This window comes from Elaeis guineensis, chromosome 8 (genome assembly GCF_000442705.2).
Source record: "Elaeis guineensis isolate ETL-2024a chromosome 8, EG11, whole genome shotgun sequence".
NCBI lineage: Eukaryota > Viridiplantae > Streptophyta > Magnoliopsida > Arecales > Arecaceae > Elaeis > Elaeis guineensis.
In genome coordinates, this window is record NC_026000.2 from 12,215,422 (window position 1) to 12,238,299 (window position 22,878).

Consider the following 22,878-nt stretch of genomic DNA (forward strand, 5'->3'; position numbering starts at 1 on the left):
TTCTTTCCTTCTACACTCCTTCGTACAGGTACATTCCTCGTCTTATGTTGTACATGTCCAGAAAGGAATTATTTCCTAGTTCCATGATGCAGAGTACTTATCTAATAACAACACTATTTGATAAAGCAATCACTCTCACTTTTAGAATCAGTTTGTGGATATCATCCTCAGGTTTTTCAAAGTTTGCAATCTATGCTTAGTTGTGATGAAATCTGTTATCACTGCATCATTCCTATCAATTTCATAGGGCAAACGGCGAGCCACTAACATTAATTGTGATAAACGCAAGAACAAAAGCATTAAGCTTCCAATTTTAATAGAAGTTTTTGTTCCAAGCCTCATGATTTCTTCCCAAGCGTTCAGATAGCCAAGTCATCGGCGAAGCCTAGCTTGAGTCATACAAAACTCTGCAATCTAGTTGCTCCTCCCAGGCAACAAGCTGGAGAGAGAAGGTACCCCTTGCGCCCTCATCTCCTCTTGGGCTCTTCTCATTTCTTCTGGATCTGTTAGCAGCACAAGAGAAGTCACATACTGTTGAACAGCAAATAGAAATGAAATCTCATCATGGATTGCAAACAAAGGATCATAAACAGATTATTCAGGAAATAGGAATGCAGCCGATTAGAATAGTAGAATATTATTACCCATATTCTCCATCAACTTCGGCATGAGGAACATCACTATCACCATAAAACCGACCATCAAACCCATGGGACTTTTCAATAGAGACATTAGGGAAAAAGGTTCCCTTATCTGCTCGATGACGACAAAAATGATAAAAACAGTAAGGCATCAGAAGAAATTAATAAGAGACGAAAGTAGCATAGCTTTCAACAGGCTTTCCACCTCATAATACTGCTCTTCTCTTGAAGGCTCCAAAACTAGCTCATGCAGAAGCCTCTTATTCTCTGTCAGTGCAGCCTGGATCTTACCAGGATTTCTGGAACTAATATCAATCCGAACCTGACATAAAATAGAATGGGGAATCAGGCCTAGGTTTTCATCAATTCAGACTCAGCAACAAAAAAAAAAAAAAATTACCGGTGAAAAGAAATAGTCCATTGCGGACACTTCGATAAGATGAGTCCCAGCTGGCACATTGTGGCTTCAGTAAATAGGTCAAAGAATTACAAAACCCTGGCAAGACCAGAGAAAGACCATTCCAAAAAAATAGGTGCATTCTTATAAATTTCCTTCAAGATCAAGCATAAGATTTGCTTTAAACATCATAATGGCAAGCACATTGCAAATGATATTATTCCATGATATTGCCCTTGTATTAGAGTAATGCAAGCAATTACATATTGCTTACCTGTTCAGTCTCTTTTAGCATTTGAACATTATAACTTTCCAAGCTAATTAGTAATTAAAAAAACACAACTTTGGCCGTCAGTATTTTGCAAGAGCGTAAGCTTTCTGGTTTAAAATTATATTCGGCTATTTAAATGATGGCTTTTGTGCCACTAAAAGTTTTCAAAAGTGGCCATAGTATGTGACCTGCTGAGGGTATGACATACACTGTATGAGTATATGAGTGCATATGCAGAAGCTTATGCACTTGGCATTCTAGATATATTAAAAACTAAATAACTAAACTATGGTCAAATTTCAAGCAAGCTAACACAATGAATAAATCGACCAATGCTAAAATGAATCAGAGTTTGTACATATACAACCCTATATTTGATGATATACTCATTTTGGTGCACATTTACGAGAACTATATTTAATGACCTAATGGCAACAATGATTAGATCTAAAACAGGTTCCTCTAGTTTCACTCAACATTTTAACTTCATGTTGGTATCTTTTTCTTTACCCAAGTTCACTTGCGTTATTATTTCTTTAAAAAAGAATCTTCGTTTCTATTATCTTTTACCACAAATATCCTCTACATCATTTCCAATTAGGACATGGTCATGAATTGAACCTATTACTTCAGACTAGCTTCTATCGACCATTTATGCTGCAAGAAATCACAAGCAAAGAATGCATACATCATCGCGAAAGCTTTTAACTTCAAGCAATATGAAGACCATGCACTAAATAAAATACCAAAATTCAACAAATAAAGTAAAATATGGAGTATATATTTGGAAACAAAAAACATTAAAAGGATGGCGAAAATAGGATACAATGAAAAATAACCATCTGCTCTAAGAAAAGTGACCCTCTGACCACCATTAAGTATCACTTTTGTATTTGAAGTTTTCATAGGAGTAAAACCTTTGGATGTTGCACCTGTCAACAAAGGCTAGTAATAAGAACATAGGAATAATTTCCAGGGAGAAAACATAAAATTAATATTCAAAGTATACCAATAGTGCAAATCAATTAACGAGAGTTAATTGTTCAGAGCATGGTACTTTCATAGGATTGCATCAATGCCCAAATTCAGCAATCAAACCACAAGACATGTTCCATTGAACAACATAGGAAAATATTTATACAGTTTCAACAAGGTACGAGAAAGAGGTTTCAACAAAAGTCTACATTATCTGCTTATCATTGCCAGGTTATTACTAGACAGATCATGAACCATGGTAAATTATGCCATGATCTTTTGATATGTGCATGGAATGCCAACAACAATAGTCTATTCAGCAGCGAAAAATGAACTAGTGATGAGTTATTGCAAGTAACCCCATGCTTACTATAGAGTATTCTTATATACCTAAAGTATGTTAACGTATCATCCTGGCTTTGCAAGTGTTCCCCCATGTAAAACATTGATGCTACGACCAATGATTTTATGTAAAACAAAAGGTAGCAACATAGATCGAACCCCCCTGAAGCCGTAGTTACATCAAAGGTTTTAGTTACATGCCGACTTCATCTCATTTATGATCTTAAGGCAAATGATCTACATAAAATTATCAAAAAAAAAATTTAGAATAGGAAATGAGAATGATAATCAGAAGCAAAGATTGATTTAGTATTTCACATTCAGCTCTTTCCAAATTTGTGAATTTAAAATTTTACAGGGTCAAGGCATCTCTATGTCAAGAAGGCTTAAACAAAGAACCGAGCAGATTTCTACAAGCAGCTGCCAATTCCTGTCTATGATCTATATGCTTTGTTGCCCATAAAACTCCAATTTAATCCACTCAAAAAAAAAAAACTCCAATTTAATTAAGCAATCTTACACAGCATCAAAATACCTTGCCTTGGCCTTCTTATTGCTTTCTCCTTAACTGAACATTGATATGCTACAATGGTAAATTTTTTTATTAAATACTTCACACTGTACAAAGATGTACTTTGATCACTTAATTCCTATTGGCAGAAGCCTCTTCTTGCACCGCTCAAAAAGATCCTCACTGTGGCTCACAGTCACCACAAGGACTTGTAATCATCTTAGTCTAACCTCCATCTCCACTAAGGTGCAACAGCTAAACTACCTTGTTGGATAATAGCTTACACCTCAGCTCTTCAATATCTTTACCTTGCATCCACCTTATCGTTCTAACTTAGACAAATCCCATTTGTGTCCTGACCCTCTTTATACATACCCACATACTGACCAAACACACTTGCCTGGAAAATATTTTCATAAGAACTCAGAGGCATATGTGGTAGACAAATAATAGTTCCAAAGCAACTCTAGAAATCATCATATTTTTCAATATCATACAAAATTAGTTGAGTTAAATCTTCCATTTCTGTAATAGGGATTTTCTTGGTCATCATTTCGACAACAGTGCTGTCATTTGTCTCTTAATAGCTCCACAAAACAGAGATGAAAAGATTCCAACAAAAAACATGCATCCAAGCAAAATCAAAAAAGCAAGGACTTAAAAATGTTGGAACAAGCAAGCAGGAGAATTCTAGGATGAACTGAAGGATTTATTCAAACCCAAGAATGATATGGATGTGATGAAAGAATCTTCTAATTATAGTACAAAGTCTAAAAGCACAAGATAATCCGCATGAAACTCAGTTACACAATCAATCTGGTATGGCAATGTGATACACTATCTTCAAGAACTTTCAGACTACTGTACGAGTTGATAACATGGTTCTATGTAATAAATTGCACCTCTACCAAAAAAAGGGAAAACTGCTATAAAAGTATAAGAAATGGTCAATTTTAATGGATTTCATGACAAATTGTCATAAAGAAACACGATTATTGAACATAAACAGTTATGAATCTACACCAAACTCCTTTTCTCAAGAAAAAAGAAACGAAAAATCTCCCCAGATAGCTTATGAGTTTGCTGAGTTTTCTTTATTTATAATTTTTTTCTTCAAAGACAAGCAATAGATTGCAGTTGTGCTGACGAAGATCATGGCGCATTAACGCATACAAGAGGCATATGATACAGTTGATAAAGCAAAGGCACCCCAAAGCATCATACAAACGACCTTCAGACGTACAGATCTATAAGTGAATGTGTCTGCAACGAATCAAGTATGACAAACTATCGCAAGACTCATCAAATAAAAGAATTAGCGAACGATGTCCTAGTCCCAGTTTCCAACATAAACCCCAGGCAAGATTCAAGCTTTCCCCCCAACTTTATGTCTAGGAAGCGACAATATTCCAAGAGATGGAATTTGGGTACTGCGATGAACATTACCCGGAATCCAAACTCAAGCAAGCAGCAAGCACACATCTTTCGGAAGCAACAATATTCAGACATTGTCGATCACCAGATCAATTTTCACATCAAATTAAACCCTTGTACGACCTTTTCGTTCCATCTTGGTTTAATATTATGCATCAAACTGTGACGCCTAGGCTCGGCTTTATCAAGTCGAAGCAGAACACAAATAATAAGAAAAAAATATGAAAAAGAAGGGGAAGCATCTCACCTTCCAACTTCACGCGACCTGCTACGGTGTACCCATCCCCAGGGCTGCGAAATTATAAGGAAAAACCCGAAAAAAAAAAATCTATAAAAAGTCCTTGCGAAAGAAGAAGGGAAAAGAGGGCTCAATTAGGGTTCAAGAGAACGATGAAGAAGGGGAGTGAAAGAAAAGAAGATACCCGGAGGGACCAGCGATGGCGGACGGAAGGAGGCATGAGAGAAGGAGAAGAAGAAGAGATACGATGATCTCCGCGAGTCTCCTCATCGTTCGCAGTGGAAGCAGGCTCTCTTGGAGAGATCCGTTTTGGGTACTCTTTTAGAGGCAGCTCCGATGCGAGATCGTCCATTACTCTTCACGTGCCATGCACGTGGAAGACATCGGTGAACGCTCGTTGAATGAGTCGAGCATTAATCGAGGCGGCATACCAAACAAGCTAAAACAACTAAGTGCTGACTGGATTCCCCAAGATTTGACCCAGAATTGGTCTGCCTGCTCTGGATCTGGCGTGACAAATGTCCATGCTAGCTAAGGCTATCCTAGGTTCACCTCATCCCAACTAAAGCTCCATTTGTGGAGAAGGTGCTAGCCTACAAGTTTGGTAAAATATTTATTAGTTATCCCAAATGATTTGGAATCCAGACCCCAACTTTACCAAGATCTAGGATGTTAGAAAATTTGGAGGGCCATCCTTGATTATGTTGCTCACTATCCATCAATCTATTCTATTAAAAGAAAATCTGTCCAAGTACGTTCAGTACTTTAGCTCTATTTTTCCCCTTAGGAGCAACATAAAACAAAATTACAAAAAAGTACCAAAGTATCTCTCTCTCCTATACTTATTTATGGGTCTGAGGTCCTTAAATCATTTTTGGAGCAAAAATGCGACCAAATGGTGAGAGTTTGTTGTGATGGCAAGTGGAAAGTGGAGTCTCATTTAATCGGAGACATAATTTTTAAATTTCTTTGTACTTTCTGCAATCAGGTCTTGCAAAAATTATATTGACCCATTCGGGCAACTTTATTTGACCTAACACAAAATGTTGGATGTATAATTTTCAACAGACCCTTGCTCCATTGGAAATCGCTTAAACTTGTCATGTAATGGTTGAAGCTGGATTTTGAATGGAGTTGGGCCGATCATACATTGATAGTAGGTATGGCCATCGACTGATAGTTCTGTTGCACCAACAGTCCTAGTTGTTCGATATTTATCAGCATCAATCGATCACTAGTCGGTAACCGACCATAAGTCGGTGAAGCTTGTTCAATTAGTTGATGAAGAGTCGGTACTATCTGTTCCGTTAATGCTCAGTTGGATTCGTATGTTCGGTCAGTCGGCTATTGCCGAGTCGGAGTCGGAAGTTGGTTGGCCTAAGTCGAAGGTCAGTCGGTGTATCCCAATAGTTGCCCCCCACTCCCAAGTCTAATGGCGGGTCGGTGTATATACTGTCACATTGGACGAAGGGAGTTATTGTCTGTCATGTCGAACCCTGATTCTACAGCCACCTTCTCCGAGATACGGATGATTAGCTGTTTTGTCATCTTTAAACCGCCATATCAACAGAATGATTCGGTGTCAGTTGTCGGTGTCAGACATCATTTTGGAAAGACGAGCCGGTGTCGGACGGTTGGATTCTGATAAGTAGATTTTTGCCACGTGTATGAATATTATTGGGTCAAAGCTATTCACGCAGATGAAGGTGACATGGCTTAATCTGGAATAGGTGCGTCGAACCGTCCGATCGATGGTTGGTCCAGATGTTGCCATGTATCGTCATCGGGTGAGTCCTCGGTTTGATCGCTTTTATCTCGACCGTTGAGGGATCCTATATATAAAAGATCGTCTTCAACCAAATTTTTACTTTTCATTTTGTCTTTCCTCGTGTGGGAACTCTATCGGACGGTCACCCCAGTATTCCTATCCTTTTCACGTTCTGTTGTTTGTTCTTGAGTTCTCCCCTCTTTTTGAGTCTCTAGAGTTTTCTTCTTTATGGTTAGGACTTTTTCTTTTCGAGATAGTCAGTCGGAGAATCTGACTGACGAAACCCAGTCGGATCCAGAGGTGGAGGATTCTTCACTTTTGAAGTCGAATATTGAACGGCTCTAGGAGCAGTATTGCATCCTGGAGCAGTATCAGCTTTTCACCTTTGGGGCCGATGGTCGGGTGAATAGCCCTCCTTCAAGCCAGGTGTCCTTCTATGTCGAAGATCTTCGGACAGATCTTCGATTTTCGATTTCAGAGTTCGTCCAAAATATTTTAGATTATTATAGTCTTTGCCTGACTCAGCTGGCACCGAACTCGGTCCGACTGATTATTAGCTTTGTCTTGTTGTGTCGGATGCTGCCGACCGAACCTCATCCTTCTCTTTTTCGAGCTTTTTTCGTACTCCGACCCCACCCTAAGGCTCGAAGGTGGTGGTTCTTCAACCCCCGCAAAGATCTTTCTTTCATTACCGGACTTCCATTGTCCATTCATGGATGGAAGAACCAGTTTTCTTTGCTTCTTCCACTCTTCCTTGGGATTTTCCTTCCCGTTGGGGCGATCCACGAACCGATCCCAATGATAATAGTCGAGTGAAGGTCTGTGACCGGGAGGACTTTCACAAGCTGAAGGACATGACGGTCCCGACACAGAAGGAGCTTGTGACCGAACATGCCCTTTATGATGCCGACCTTAGTTCGGCTGCCTGTTTAGGTATAGTATAGTCGGTTATTTTTGACTGCACTTATCTTTTGAGTTGTACTGACTCTTGTCGTAATTGCAGCCATGCAGTCGAGGGTGCGAGTGTCTGGTGCCAAAATTCATCAGCACACGGCTAGAAAGAGGGCAGCATCTGAGGCTGGACCTTCACAACCACTGAAGAGGCGTCAGGCTTCGATGCAAGCTCAGGTGGCAACTCTGACTCCAACTCCAATTGTTGCTTCAATGCCGATTGAGGGGCTTGATGCACCGTCTGCATCGACTCCTGAGCTGGTTCTGGTGCTGTCAGCTCCGACAGCGCCCCCTACCATGCCGTCCAAAGATAGGACGGTTAGGAAAACTACCGAAGCACCATCAATAATTTTCTCTACTGAAGAGGTTCGGGTTGAGGCAAGAGAACCCGAACAATCTGCTGCTATGCCAGTCGCTTGTTCAGTTGGGGCACAATTGAGCTCAAGCTTCCCCTCGCTTTCAAACATGGGGCCACCGACAGGAGACCGAGGAAAGACCCCGATGACCTCGATGGAAGATGCGGCATTGGAGGGCCGTACAATTTACTTCAACTTTCAAGTGCCAATTGACGAATCGGCCCTGGCCAATCTGACATTGGCTAGGCAACTGTGCTGAGTCACCCTTCTTTCGACTGATCGGGAGCGTCGGAAGAAGCAGTCGGTGGCTGAGATGCTCTCTTCCTTTTACCCGACGGTGATCGAAGTAATTTTCTTCTCTTTCTTTTTTTTTTTTAATCAACTTATCTTCTATCTGCAGTTGATCCACAACATGATTAACTTGGAGGCCGGCTATTCAAAGTTTGGTGACATCCGCAAATCGTGGATGGATAAGGTGGTAGCCACCGAAGCTGAGAAAGCGGCTACACTTAAATAGCTAAAGTCGGCAGCGAAGTAGGAAGCCAAGCTTCAGGAGGAGGTTTTCCACTTGACTGACGACTTAACATCCTCGAAGGCTGAAATTAATTCGGCTCGCAAGGCTATCTTGCCTCTTGAGACACGGATTAAGAGCAAGAAGCATTCTATTCATCGGCTTCAACAGGAATGAGATGGATGCATCGAAGAACTCGAAGTCGAGCGTGATCGTTCTAGGCTGGCACTGGCCGAAGAGGAGTTGACCTCTGCACGAGCCGACGCTGATTTGATGAAGGTAGAAGCAGAGTCGTTGAGGGAGGCACTGAGTCGGATGATAGAGGACTTCCAAGGTTCGAGAGCTTACAAGGAGGAGATCCTTGAAAATGACTTCACTTCGTACTGTGTTGGGTATGAAGATGACTGGGATGCGATCAAAAAATTATACTCGAATCTGGACTTGAGCAGCATCATTCCTCCGGATCAAAAGAGGGAGATACCGAGGAAGAAGCCGCGTCGATTCCAGATGGGACACTGACTGTGCCTGTTGATCGAGCCACCGACTCTGCATCGGAACAAAAAAATAGGGATGGCGACGAAGATTAGTCAGTGTATTTTATTTTTCTTTTTCCTTGGTATAGTCAGATGCTTGTAATCGGACTTCGATCTAATTTTGTAACTCCTTTTTGACAATGAATGAAAGTATTTTTCTTCCAAGTTCAAACTGTGTGGAATGTTAAGTTTGCAATGTCTATAATATAAAGTAGCCACTAAATATTAATTGGTAATCTGATCATTCAGTAGGACTTATAGAATATTCGTTAGTTGCATAACCTTTGACGTACTTAATAGTTAAGATAATGATTGTAAGTCAAATATCCAGTACCCGATGCTTGATCGAATTTGTACGTCGGATCATTTGATAATCGATAGTAAGCCGAATATCCTTCGATCGGCTATAGCCATGTCAGTATAATTTCAATTCGATCTTGATCGTTTGGTATTTTGGTCCACTTACGATCGAGTCAGCATATTGGTCTTTTAACCATGGTCGGCTTTTACAGTGGAAAGCCAACACTGAGTGCCGAGATGTAGTCGCTTCTATGGTTTTTGTAGTAAAAGCCTTTATATTTGATGTCGGTCTAAGATCGTACTCGGGATGTTGGTTTTCTGTGAGAAAATCGAAATATAGTCGACAGTTAGGTAATGGATTTTTTGACTTTTACAGTGAAAGTCAGAAATGAATCTTAGATTGTACCGTTGATTGTTTGACTTTTTCAGTGAAAGCCGACATATAACCAGAAATTGATAGGAATTGACTAAGACTCACATTTTTGAAATTCTATATTGCATTTCAAGTAGTGTGTACATAAATGAGTTTATTGATAATACATCTTCAGATTATCGGCATTCCATGTTCGAAGAATTGTCGATCCTTCAAGGATTTCTAGCTGATAGGCATTCGATCTGAATGTCTCGAATATTTTGTAAGGTCTTTTTCATTTTGGAGACAGCATTTCTTGATCCAAGAGTTTTGAGATTTTCACTTTTCTCAAGACTAAATCTCCTGGTCGAAAGACCTTCGGCTTAACCCTGGCATTATAATATCGAACTATTCTTTGCTGATATGTAGCCATGCGGACTTGAGCCTGATGTCGGAGTTCTGGAAGGAGATTTAAGTCGGCTCTCCGACATTCAGAATTGTTCGGCTTACTGTATTGTTCCACCTTGATCTATGGTAGTTCGATCTCGTACAAGATCATTGCTTCTGCCCCATAAGCTAAATTGAAGGGAGATTCTTCAGTTGGTATGCGGAGAGTCATTCGATACGCCCATAGGACTGGATATAGTTCTTCCATCTAGAGGCCTTTAGCTTCATTCAATCGGATCTTGAGCCCATATAAGATTATTCGGTTGGTTACCTTCACCTCTCCATTCGATTGCGGATGGCCGACTGACGTGAGTTTGTGTGTGATATGAAACTTCTCATAAAATTTTTTAAAATTTTAATTATTAAATTATCGATCATTATCGGTGATGATAGTGTGTATTAGACCAAATCTGTAGATGATGAATTTCTGAATAAAGTTCTCCATTTTATTTTCAGTGATTTGGGCCAGAGATTCGGCTTCTACCACGACTTCTGCCACTGGTAAGCCTTGTCCAGACTCCTACGGGAGCCGGACTTCATTTTTGATTTCAATTGCAGGAAGTCTTCGCCCGGACTCCTACGGGAGTCAAACTCCGCCTACTACCCCCAACGACAAGAAGACCTCATCCCAACCCCTACGGGTGCCGGGCCTCGCCACTGACTCCAACCGAACTTCGGCCAACAGGTCTGGATCCCCTGACAAGCCACGGTAACGGACACCATTGCTCCACTCTCTGCGGCGGACCTTGCGTAGCCCCATTACTCCTTGATAGGCTGTATTAACGGCCATGACCCTGCTCCACTCCCTGCGGCGGATTCTGTGCGAGTCTCCCACCCCCTGATGAGTCACGATAGCGGACACCGCTCCAGTCTCCGTAACTGACTCCACGTGGCAAGCCACGGTGATAGCCACGACCCCACTCCACTACCCTCCGCAATCAATTCCTCTTAACTCTGGGCGGCCCACTACCCGACGGTTACAGGCATCGCTATCAATCTGTTGCCCTCTCCGTCTATAAAAAGGGAGACCCTAGATACGTTATTTTATAAGCTTTCATTTTTTACCTAAAAACTCTGCTAAATTCTCCGTTCGAGCACTCCATTCTTGTTGAGGCAGAGAACTGACTTGAGCGTCGGAGGGTCTTGCCGGAGCAACCCCACCTCCGATTTAGACTTCCTTTGCAGGTCCCGGCGGCGACCGCGACTTCCTCGACTCCAGCTTCTCCGGCGCAAGCGGATTTTTGCACCAACATGATTGACGCTAGAGGAAGGGTATTGTGTCTTCGCGGTACCCTTATTCTTAAAGGAACGCTCAACGGGGCCACCTCCGACTGTCTCCTCCGGCACCCACTTTTTCTTTCCCCCACGAGATCCTCGCCTAAAGCCTTCTCGCGAAGCATCTGCGCAACTACCCACGGTCTCCGCAGCCATATCCCAGGCCCCGTATTCTCTGGCTAAGGTCGCCAGCATGGAGTGGACGGACGATCGGCCTCCGACGGATTCCGCCAATACCATCTCGAGAGGATTCCGACAGGAAACGACCAGCATACCGGCTGTATCCCCCAAGCGACAAAAGACTGAAGAGCCCATAACCTTTACCGAAGAAGACACTCAGGGAGTCTAATTTCCTCATAGCGACGCGGTCGTAGTTTCCTTGAATATAAGAAATTATGACGTCCGTCGCATTCTTGTCGACAATGGAAGTTCGACCGACATCTTGTTCTACGACGTCTTTTCAAGAATGTCCACTCTTGACGGTCATCTGAGACCGATTAGCTCCCCCTTGATAGGGTTTATCGGAGATGCCGTTCCGACGGAAGGAATAATAACCTTGACTGTGGCCGCAGGTCAATATCCAAGGCAATCCAGGGCTCTGGTGAATTTCTTGGTGGTGAAGGCGCCATCCGCCTATAACGCAATCCTCGGCCGACCTGGCCTCAATGCTCTCCGAGCCGTCGTATCGACCTACCATTTGAAGTTGAAGTTCCCCACCGACCAGGAGACCGGAGAGGTCCGGGGAGATCAAGCTCTGGCCAGACACTGTTACAATATAGCCTTGCAAAGAGGCGATCAATCTGATTCCTGCCCCGTCGATGGACTGGATGCTCGCGATGACCTCACCGAAGAGAGGGGTGCCCCCATTGAAGATCTGGTACCAATCCCTTTGAACGACGGGAACTCGGAGCATGTAGCAATGATTGACTCCAACCTAGGGGAGGAGGTGCGGGCGCGTCTCATTGATTTTCTACAAAAAAATGCGGACGTTTTCGCTTGGGTTCCAGCAGACATGCCGAAAATTGACATGGAAGTTATGGAGCATCATCTGGCCGTCGATCCAAAACATCGACCGACGAAAGAGAAAATCCGAAGTCATGCTCCTGAGAGGCAGAAGGCAATAGCCGATGAAGTGGATAAGCTCCTTAAGGCTGGATTCATTAAGGAAGTCAATTATCCTGATTGGATTTCCAACATTGTCCTGGTCAAAAAGGCAAACGGCAAGTGGAGGATGTGCATAGACTTCAAAAAGCTGAATAAGGCCTGTCCGAAGGACAGCTATCCCCTTCCCAGAATCGATTAACTGGTGGACGCGACCTCTGGCCATAAGCTCCTCACCTTCATGGATGCGTTCTTCGGCTATAATCAAATTAGAATGACGCCGGAAGATGAAGAAAAGACAGCTTTCATCACTAATCGTGGCCTTTACTGTTATAGGGTCATACCTTTCGACCTCAAGAATGCGGGCGTAACCTATCAACGGTTGGTGAACAAAATTTTCAAGGAGCAGATCGGTCGTAACATGGAGGTCTACGTGGACGACATGCTCGTAAAAAGCAAATCTTTCAGAGATCATGTCGCCGACCTCGAGGAGACCTTCGACGCTCTCCGAAAATATAAAATGAAGCTGAACCGAACTAAATGCGCTTTTGGTGTAACCTCAGGAAAGTTCCTGGGCTTCATGGTGTCGGGGTGCGGGATCGAGGTCAATCCAGAGAAAATTCACGCCATCCAGGAGATGGCCGCCCCAAAGTCGATAAAAGAGGTTCAGCGCCTCATGGGGAGGATAGCGGCTCTTAATCGTTTCGTCGCAAGGTCGGCCGAATGGTGCTTGTCCTTCTTTCAAACCCTCAAGCAGCCGAAGAACTTCTGTTGGACCTCTGAGTGCCAACAGGCGTTCGAAGAACTAAGGAGCTACCTTGGATCACCCCCACTGTTGGCAAAGCCTGAGCCTGGGGAAGAACTATTCTTATACCTGACGGTCTCTCCCATGGCCCTCGTGGCCGTCCTTGTCAAAGAAGAGACGAAAGTCCAGCGGCCGATCTACTATGTTAGCCGCATGTTGAGGGACACCGAGACCAGGTACACCAAACTAGAAAAATTGACTTACGCTTTGCTGATTGCAGCCCGGAGACTCCGACCCTACTTTCAAGGGCACACCGTGACGCTACTCACCAACCAACCAATCAAGGCGGTTGTGCATCGGGCGGACACCTCCGGGAGGATGGCGAAGTGGGCGATCGAGCTCACGGAGTTCGACATCCACTATCGACCCAGGCTAGCAGTAAAGGCTCAAATACTGGCAGATTTTATAGTAGAGTGTACCATCGCAGAGGAGGCTGAACCTGAACAAAGCGAAGTTGACGACATGAAGTCCCAACCGAACTCCTCCGAAGAAGAGGCCGATCCCGCTAATCACTTTTGGGCCCTCTATGTGGATGGATCTTCCAACATGTCGGGCGCAGGTGCGGGCTTGATCTTGGTCAGTTCGGAGGGAGTCATCGTGGAATACGCTCTGCATTTCGAGTTCCCCGCAACAAACAATGGAGCGGAATACGAAGCTCTGATCGTAGGACTAAGGATCGCCAGAGAGCTGGGAATAAGTCAGCTCTGGGTGCACAGTGACTCTCAACTGGTGGTGGGGGAAGTCAGCAAAAATTACGAAGCGCGGGAAGACAGTATGGCCAAATACCTTGAGAAGGTAAAGGAGCTCACTCCCGCCTTTAGCGACTTCAACATTAGACAGATCCCAAGGTTGGAAAATAAGAGGGCTGACCTTCTCTCCAAGCTGGTGACGTCGACTCTGGCCGAATTGCCCAAAGGCATCCTCTTCGAAGTTCTAAAACATCCGAGTACAGAAGAATCACGGTTCGTAATGGAGATTGACCACGAGCCCAGCTGGGTCGATCCACTAATCATCTATCTCAGAGATGGAGTTCTCCCCCAAGATGCGAAGGAAGCTCAGAAGCTCCGAAATCAAGCCTCCCGATACATCCTTTATGAGGGCAAATTATACAAGAGATCATACTCCTTGCCCCTTTTGAAATATCTCCGGCCCTCGGAGGCTGACTACGCCTTGTGGGAAGTACATGAAGGAGTTTGCGGAAACCATTTGGGGGCTAGATCTTTATCCCACAAGTTGCTCCGCCAAGGATATTACTGGCCAACGATGCATCATGATTCGATTGAATATGTCAAAAAGTGTGACCGATGTCAGAGATACGCCAACGTCCAGAGACAGCCCGCCACCGAGCTCACACCCTTGAGTGCCCCTTGGCCTTTTGCACAATGGGGGATGGACATCCTTGGCCCCTTTTCCATGGCATCTGGGCAAAGGAAGTTTCTCCTTGTAGCGATCGATTATTTCACCAAATGGGTTGAAGCCGAACCACTAGCGAAAATCACAGAAGCAAAAGTACAAGATTTCGTCTGGAAATCGATCGTGTGTAGGTTCGGTCTGCCTAGAACCCTAATCATTGATAATGGACGGCAATTCGTGGGAGCAAAGTTCGCTGAGTTCTGTGAAGATCTAAACATCTCCCACAACTTCACATCAGTAGCCCATCCCCAGGCGAACGGCGAAGCTGAGGTAACCAACAGAACCCTTTTGCAGGGGATTAAAACAAGGCTTGAAAAAGCGAAGGAAACTTGGGCGGACGAACTTTATCATGTGTTGTGGGCATATCGAACTACCCTGAGGCTACCTACGGAGGAGACCCCTTTTGCTTTAGCCTTCGGTACGGAAGCTGTCATCCCAATCGAGCTTAAACTCCCGTCGGCACGAGTCGTGACATTCGACGAACGTCAAAATTCACAAAGTCTTAGAGCCAACCTCGACCTGCTGGAAGAAAGACGGGAGATGGCTCAGGTTCGAATGGCAGCCTACAGACAGAAAGTCACTCGATATTACAACGCCCGGGTCAAGAACAAAGCCTTTAGAGCGGGAGATCTGGTGCTTCCATGAGCCGCTGTCTCACAACCTCAGGACCAAAGAAAACTCGCCCCAAACTGGGAAGGACCGTATGAAGTCAAAAAAGTGGTCCGGCCCGAAACTTATTATCTTAAGGAACTCGGAGGAGCCGACCTCCCACGATCGTGGAGCTCAGAAAACTTACGGATGTACTACCAGCAACTTCGTTTTAATCGAAAATTGCATACCCATATGTCTTTGGACAATTCAAACAAACTGTATCAAAAACAAAAGGGAAACCTCATCTCGACAAAGTCGAAGGCCCGGTTCCATTTAGACCGGATGGGGGGAGAGGCCTTGCAACGCCCATATGCGCCCCCACAGCCCTGTTAGGGACAGGAGGAGAACCTCGCCCTAACTTGAGCAAAGTCGAAGGCCCGGTTCCATTTAGACCGGATGGGGGGAGAGGCCTTGCAACGCCCATATGCGCCCCCACAGCTCTGTTAGGGACAGGAGGAGAACCTCGTCCTAACTTGAGCAAAGTCGAAGGCCCGGTTCCATTTAGACCGGATGGGGGGAGAGGCCTTGCAACGCCCATATGCGCCCCCACAGCCCTGTTAGGGACAGGAGGAGAACCTCGCCCTAACTTGAGCAAAGTCGAAGGCCCGATTCTATTTAGACCGAATGGGGGCAGAGGCCTTGCAACGCCCATATGCGCCCCCACAGCCCTGTTAGGGACAGGAGGAGAACCTCGCCCTAACTTGAGCAAAGTCTAAGGCTCGGTTCCATTTAGACCGGATGGAGGGAGAGGCCTTGCAACGCCCGTATGCGCCCCCACAGCCCTGTTAGGGACAGGAGGAGAACCTCGTCCTAACTTGAGCAAAGTCGAAGGCCCGGTTCCATTTAAACCGGATGGGGAGAGAGGCCTTGCAACGCCCGTATGCGCCCCCACAGCCCTGTTAGGGACAGGAGGAGAACCTCGCCCTAACTTGAGCAAAGTCGAAGGCCCGGTTTCATTTAGACCGGATGGGGGGAGAAGCCCTGCAATGCCCGTATGCGCCCCTATAGCCCTGTTAGGGACAGGAGGAGAACCTCACCCTAACTTGAGCAAAGTCGAAGGCCCGGTTCCATTTAGACCGGATGGAGGGAAGAGTCCTGCAACGCCCGTATGCGCCCCCACAGCCTTGCTAAGGACATGAGGAAAACCTTGCCCTAGCTTAAGCAAAATCGAAGGCTCGGACTCCTACGGGAGCCGAGCTCCGTCACCAACTTCAACCGATGGTAAGCCCAGCCCGGACCCCCACGGGAGCCGGGCTCCGTCGCCAACTTCGATTTCTGATAAATCCTGTCCGGACTCCCACGGGAGCCGGACTTCGCACCCTACTTTGATTGCAGGAAGACTCCGCCTGGACTCCTACGGGAGCCGGGCTCCGTCCGCGACTCCAATCGCAGGGAGGATTCCGTCCGGACTCCTACGGGAGCCGGACTTCGTCACCAACTTCAACTGCTGGCGATCTTCGCCCAGACTCCCACGGGAGCCGAACTTCACCCCGACTACGCCTACGGGAGCCAAACTCCCGTAGCCTCACTGAAAGCGGAGAAAGATTCCAAGCGAAAAAGAAAAAGAAAGGCGATGGACCACATCAACGACGATTGGAAAACAAACAGCGCCCGAGGTGTATAGAACCCCGTCACAGCAAGGATTGAGGCTCCCATCGGGAGTCCCAGCCTTCAAGGAAGCTTTCGACGTAAAATATGACAACTTCCTCAGGGCGACAGAAGCTCGGACCTCCGAACTCAAGCCCTAAGAGGGACCCCCAAGCCCGAATGGCCCCGGGCGAGCCTGCATCCATTGATGGAAAAGATGGGTTGGTGCAATGGCAACCGGGTACCTTCGAACGGCGTAAAAATCGAAAAGGAGCTCGGCAAATGATAATCCAACACGAATAAACGGGGCCACCGGTGACCTTAGGACGACGTAAAAAAAAAAAAAAAAGAGAAAAGGAAAAAGAGAAAAGGAGGAAGAGAGAAGAAAGAAGAATAAAGAAGTTCGACAGACAACTATTCGATGCAAGATGCGGACGAGGTAACAAAATCTTCTTTTCATTTTTCAACTAACAAGATGTACATTACAAGACCCGGTGGGCCAGAAAAAAAAAATATACATCATTGCAAGTCTCACGAACACGGTTTGGAAAGGATACACCGGAGGCCGCTTCAAGCTGCAAACTTTTCTTCCCATTTCTGTCCTTCCCAGCCGCGTTGTCCAGTGCGTGTGACGGGCCCATCGGCTTTCGCCCCGCCTTGTTTCGCTCTACCTCCGAAGTCCCAACCTTAGGGGGAAAAGGATGGGATAGATTCCCGGGGGCGGTAGGGGCAACGGCAGCGGTGACGAAGACCTGTTTCAAGAAGAGCCGGAGTCACCCTGGAGGCAGCGGTGGCGCCAGAGATATGCTCCATCACCGAATGCTCCGCGACAACCGCCGTCCAAAATGCTTCGACAAGGTCGGCATGCGCTACTTCCACCGCCCCCGCAACGAGCTTTACTGCCCCACCGTCGACGCCGGCCATTTCTGGTCCCTCGGCCCCGACGGCATTAAGGATCCCGCCACAACTTGTGACGACAGCTCTGCCCTCCTGATCGGGCTCACCCCGCCTTGCTACTTCGAAATTCTCGGGCAGAACACCTTTGCCGGCGGTCCCCGTTATTAAACCCCTATTGTTGAAGGAATTCTTCCTCGAGCCCTCTTTGAAACGACAGGGAGCTTCAGCGGCCGCTCGACGATCGGAGAACTCACCGACCACCGTTCTCCTCCTCGCCTTCCTCCAAGCCCTCGACATCCCCTTGAGGATGGTCTCCGGGGCGGAGGACATGGCAGAGAAACCCCTTAGAGAGGAATCGGGGGGCTGAAGGTGGCAATGATCGGTGCAGAGGACGCTCGGAGTTAGCAGGGACACCGAGGGAGTGGCTGAGTAGCTAGGCTCTAAGACGGAAGAAAGGTGCCATCCTTTTGGCGGAGTAAAGCCCCGAGGGAAGGGTAGGGGGTTTAAATAGGCAACGGATATCAGCGCAATAATGATGGCGGGCATCTTTATTCTAACCGGTGCTTGCCACGTGTCCTGCATGTCCCACTCGCCGCTATCGAGGATTGACTGTTCGCAAATTTTCATGGCATGACGCTTGGGATCATATCTCGGTGGAAGTTCCGAAAAGACTCTTCGGGTCGCCATAATCGGAAAAAGGGCTCTGGCATGCGCGCATTAAATGCTGACATATCCGAGGACGGTTGCGCCCGGACGTCAGGGGGAGAACTTCGGCTGCGACAATTTCTCCGTACTTCCTTCATTCGAAATTCAAACTCGGAAGTGGGGGGACTAGTGTTGGGTGTAAAATACCCTCAGCCGAAGTTCTCAGCAAGAGGAATCCGCCCGGACTCCTATGGGAGCCGGGCTCCGTCGTCAACCTCGACTATAGAGCAACTCCGCCCGGACTCCTACGGGAGCCGGGCTCCATCGTCAACCTCGACTACAGAGCAACTCCGCCCGGACTCCTACGGGAGCCGGGCTCCGTCGTCAACCTCGACTACAGAGCAACTCCGCCCGGACTCCTATGGGAGCCGGGCTCCGTCGTCAACCTCGACATAGAGCAAATCCGCCCGGACTCCTACGGGAGCCGGGCTCCATCGTCAACCTCGACTATAGAGCAACTCTGCCCGGACTCCTATGGGAGCCGGGCTCCGTCGTCAACCTCGACTATAGAGCAACTCCGCCCGGACTCCTACGGGAGCCGGGCTCCGTCGTCAACCTCGACTATAGAGCAAATCCGCCCGGACTCCTACGGGAGCCGGGCTCCGTCGTCAACCTCGACTATAGAGCAACTCCGCCAGGACTCCTACGGGAGTCGGGCTCCGTCGTCAACCTCGACTATAGAGCAACTCCGCCCGGACTCCTACGGGAGCCGGGCTCCGTCGTCAACCTCGACTACAGAGCAACTCTGCCCAGACTCCTACGGGAGCCGGGCCCCGTCGCCAACTTCAACTGCCGGTAAGCTCCGTCCGGACTCCTACGGGAGTCGGACTCCGTCCGCGAGTTCTACAGTAAGGAAGGCTTCGCCCGGACCCCTACGGAAGCCGGGCTCCGTCCACGACTTCTGCCGCTGGTAAGCCTTGTCCAGACTCCTACGGGAGCCGGACTTCATTTTTTATTTCAATTGCAGGAAGTCTTCGCCCGGACTCCTACAGGAGCCGAACTCCGCCTACTACCCCCAACGACAAGAAGACCTCATCCCAACCCCTACGGGTGCCGGGCCTCGCCACCGACTCCAGCCGAACTTCGGCCAACAGGTCTGGATCCCCTGACAAGCCACGGTAACGGACACCACTGCTCCACTCTCTGCGGTGGACCCTGCGTAGCCCCATTACTCCCTGACAGGCTGTATTAACGGCCATGACCCTGCTCCACTCCCTGCGGCGGATTCTGTGCGAGTCTTCCGCCCCCTGACGAGTCACGACAGCGGACGTCGCTCCAGTCCCCGTAACTAACTCCACGTGGCAAGCCACGGCGATAGCCACGACCCCACTCCACTACCCTCCGCAATCAATTCTTCTTAACTCTGGGCGGCCCACTACCCGACGGTTACAGGCGTCGCTATCAATCTGTTGCCCCCTCCGTCTATAAAAAGAGAGACCTCAGATACGTTATTCTATAAGCTCTCATTTTTTACCTAAAAACTCTACTAAATTCTCCGTTCGAGCACTCCATTCTTGTTGAGGCAGAGAACTGACTTGAGCGTCGGAGGGTCTTGCCGGAGTAACCCCATCTCCAGTTTAGACTTCCTTTGCAGGTCCCGACGGCGACCGCGACTCCCTCGACTCCAGCTTCTCCGGCGCAAGTGGATTTTTGCACCAACAGACCTCTTGTAGAGATATCCATTCGTTACCACGTATTAAGAAGCCGTCCATCGAAGTCGCTTAGCTTCCAAGGGATCTGCAGGAAGGACTCCGTCGTCAGGTATTGGACGATCGGATCTATCCAGCTTGGTTCAGTAATGAGCTGCAATACTTCCTCAACCTTGTTGATACTTGACTGTTCGAGGTATTCAACGAATGTCCGACCCAGCGAGTTGAAAGCGATAGTTGCCAATCGTGAAAGTATGTTGGCTCGAGCATTTTCAGTTCTGGATATATGAAAGATCTCGAAGTATTTCAAGCTCGTAGTAAGATCTTTCACTTTCTAAAGGTACTTCATCATAATAGGATCTCGGACTTCAAATTCACTTTTGACCTGTCTAGCAATCAGTTGTGAGTCGGTGAAAACCTTTAGACTATCGATCTCAAGCTCTTTGGCTATCTTCAAGCTGGCTAAAAGTACTTCATATTTAGCTTGATTATTTGAGGCTTTAAAGTTGAATCGAAAGACGTATTCAGTGACTACCCCTTCAAAATTTATGAGTATGAGGCCGGCTCCACTACCTTGTGTGTTAGATGCTCCATTGATGTGTAGCACCTAAGTCGACCTTAGGTCGGGTTCTAGAGCTGTAGCCTCCTTTGTTGTATTATCATGTGTATCTTCTGGCATATTGTCAGATATTGTACACTCTGCGATGAAGTCGGCTAGAACTTGCACTTTCATAGACGATCATGGATGATATTGTATGTCGAATTTGTCAAGCTTTACTGTCCATTTTGCCATCTGACCTGATGTATCAGGTCGATGTAAGATCGTCTTCAACGGCTGATCTATCAGGACCACAATTGAATGTGTTTGACAGTACGAATGAAGTCATTGTGCCGATATAATTAGAGCTTAGATCATTTTCTCTGTTCTTGAATATCGGACTTTGACATTGTAGAGTATTTTACTGGTGTAGTAGATTGATCGATGGATTCAGTTTTTATCCTCCTGGACGAGCACCGAACTAACCGCCTCTGTTGAAATCGCCAAGTAGAGATATAACGTCTCTTCGATCTTTGATTTTGTAAGTAAAAGTGGAGAAGTCAAATATTTTTTTAAGTCTTCGATGGGCTGTCGGCATTCATCCGATCACGAGAAGTCCTTCATCTACCGTAAAGTCTTAAAAAATGACAAGCATCTCTTGGCTGACCTAGAAATAAATCGACTGAGAGCGATGATTCTTTCGTTGAGTTACTGTATTTCTTTCTTTGAGCTCGGGTGCTTCATGTCGATGATGACCTTTATCTTTTCGAGATTCACCTCGATTCTTCATTGTGAAACAAAAAATCTGAAAAATTTTTCGGAGGTTACTACGAATGCACATTGGATCGGATTTAACTTCATTTGATGTCGTCGGAGCATGCCAAAGGCTTCTTTCAGGTCTCGAATATGATCTGAAGTTTGGAGACTCTTTACCAGCATATCGTCTACATATACTTCTATATTTCATCCGATCTGTATCTTGAAGATCTTATTGACAAGCCGTTGATAGGTAGCTCCGATAATTTTTAGACCGAAAGATATTATTTTGTAGCAGTATATGCCTTTGTCAGTTACAAAAGTTGTATGCTTTTCGTCTTTTGGTGCCATTCGGATCTGATTATATCTGACGAAAGTATCTATGAAACTCAAAAGTCGATGGCCAGAAGTCGCATCAACCAGTTGATCAATCTTCGATAATAGGAAGCTGTCTTTCGGACAAGCTTCGTTCAGATCAGTATAGTCGATGTAGATTCTTCACTTTTCATTGATTTTTCTCACCATTACTTTATTGGCGAGCCAATCGAAATATGTAGCTTCTCTGATGAAGCTTACTGCGAGGAGCTTGTCAATTTTTTCATCTATGACCTTCTGTCCTTCAGGAGTAAAAGATCGTTTCTTCTGTCTCACCGACTTAATATTCAGATTGATGTTAAATCGGTGAGTTATTACTTCTGTAGGAATTTCGGACATATCGATGGCCGACCAAGTAAAAATATCGACGTTGGCTCTGAGTAACTTTATTAATTGTTGCTGCTCTGAGTTGGACAGTTGCAATCCAATTTGGACTATTTTCTCGGGATCTTATTCTCTTAACGGGATAGGAACCAGTAGTTCAGTTGGCTCACCCCTCTCCTGATTCTCTCTTTGGTCCAATTTGTCGACAGGCAGAGAGTCTTCAGGTTTATTATTTTGAGTGGAGACAAGGAAGCAACGTCGGACAAGTTATTGATCTCCACGTATTTCTTCAAACTCATTTCTTATCGAAAATCAGACTAATAAATAGTATGTTGAAACTACTGCTTTCAGAGCGTTAAGTCCAGATCGTCCGAGTATGGCGTTATAAGTCGAAGGCACTCGAACTACCATGAATGTTATGAAAATAGTGCTCTGTTGTGGTTCGATCCCAGCGGTTAAGGGGAGATAGATTTCTCTTTCCACTATGACAGCATCTCCTGTGAAGTCGATCAATGACGTCGAGACTCTTCTGAATCGATCAGTCGGTAATCGTATTCGGAAGAAAGTTGAATAAAATAAAACATCAGTTGAACTTTCATTATCTATAAAGATTTTTTTTACATCATAATTTGCTATTGTTGTCGAGACAACAACAGCGTCATCATGAGGAGTCTGAATTCTCCGAACATCTTCTTCTGAAAAAGTTATTACATTATTGAGTCATCTCCATTTTGCCGACTCTTCCTCAGAAGTTACCCCCCAGCTTGATCATCCG

General features: G+C 46.0%; 1 protein-coding gene across 1 annotated transcript; it reads right to left on the reverse strand.

The window, feature by feature from the left end:
- Positions 1 to 239: 239 nt before the first annotated feature.
- On the reverse strand, positions 240 to 5,148 carry LOC105050116 (ER membrane protein complex subunit 7 homolog). The gene is made up of 7 exons (XM_010930001.4): positions 4,994 to 5,148; positions 4,819 to 4,862; positions 2,136 to 2,241; positions 1,042 to 1,105; positions 847 to 963; positions 645 to 753; positions 240 to 503 (listed from the first exon to the last, which is right to left on the reverse strand). Exons 1-7 carry the CDS (start codon positions 5,077 to 5,079, stop codon positions 415 to 417), a joined length of 615 nt encoding a protein of 204 aa, XP_010928303.1. The 5' UTR covers positions 5,080 to 5,148; the 3' UTR covers positions 240 to 414.
- Positions 5,149 to 22,878: the final 17,730 nt, after the last annotated feature.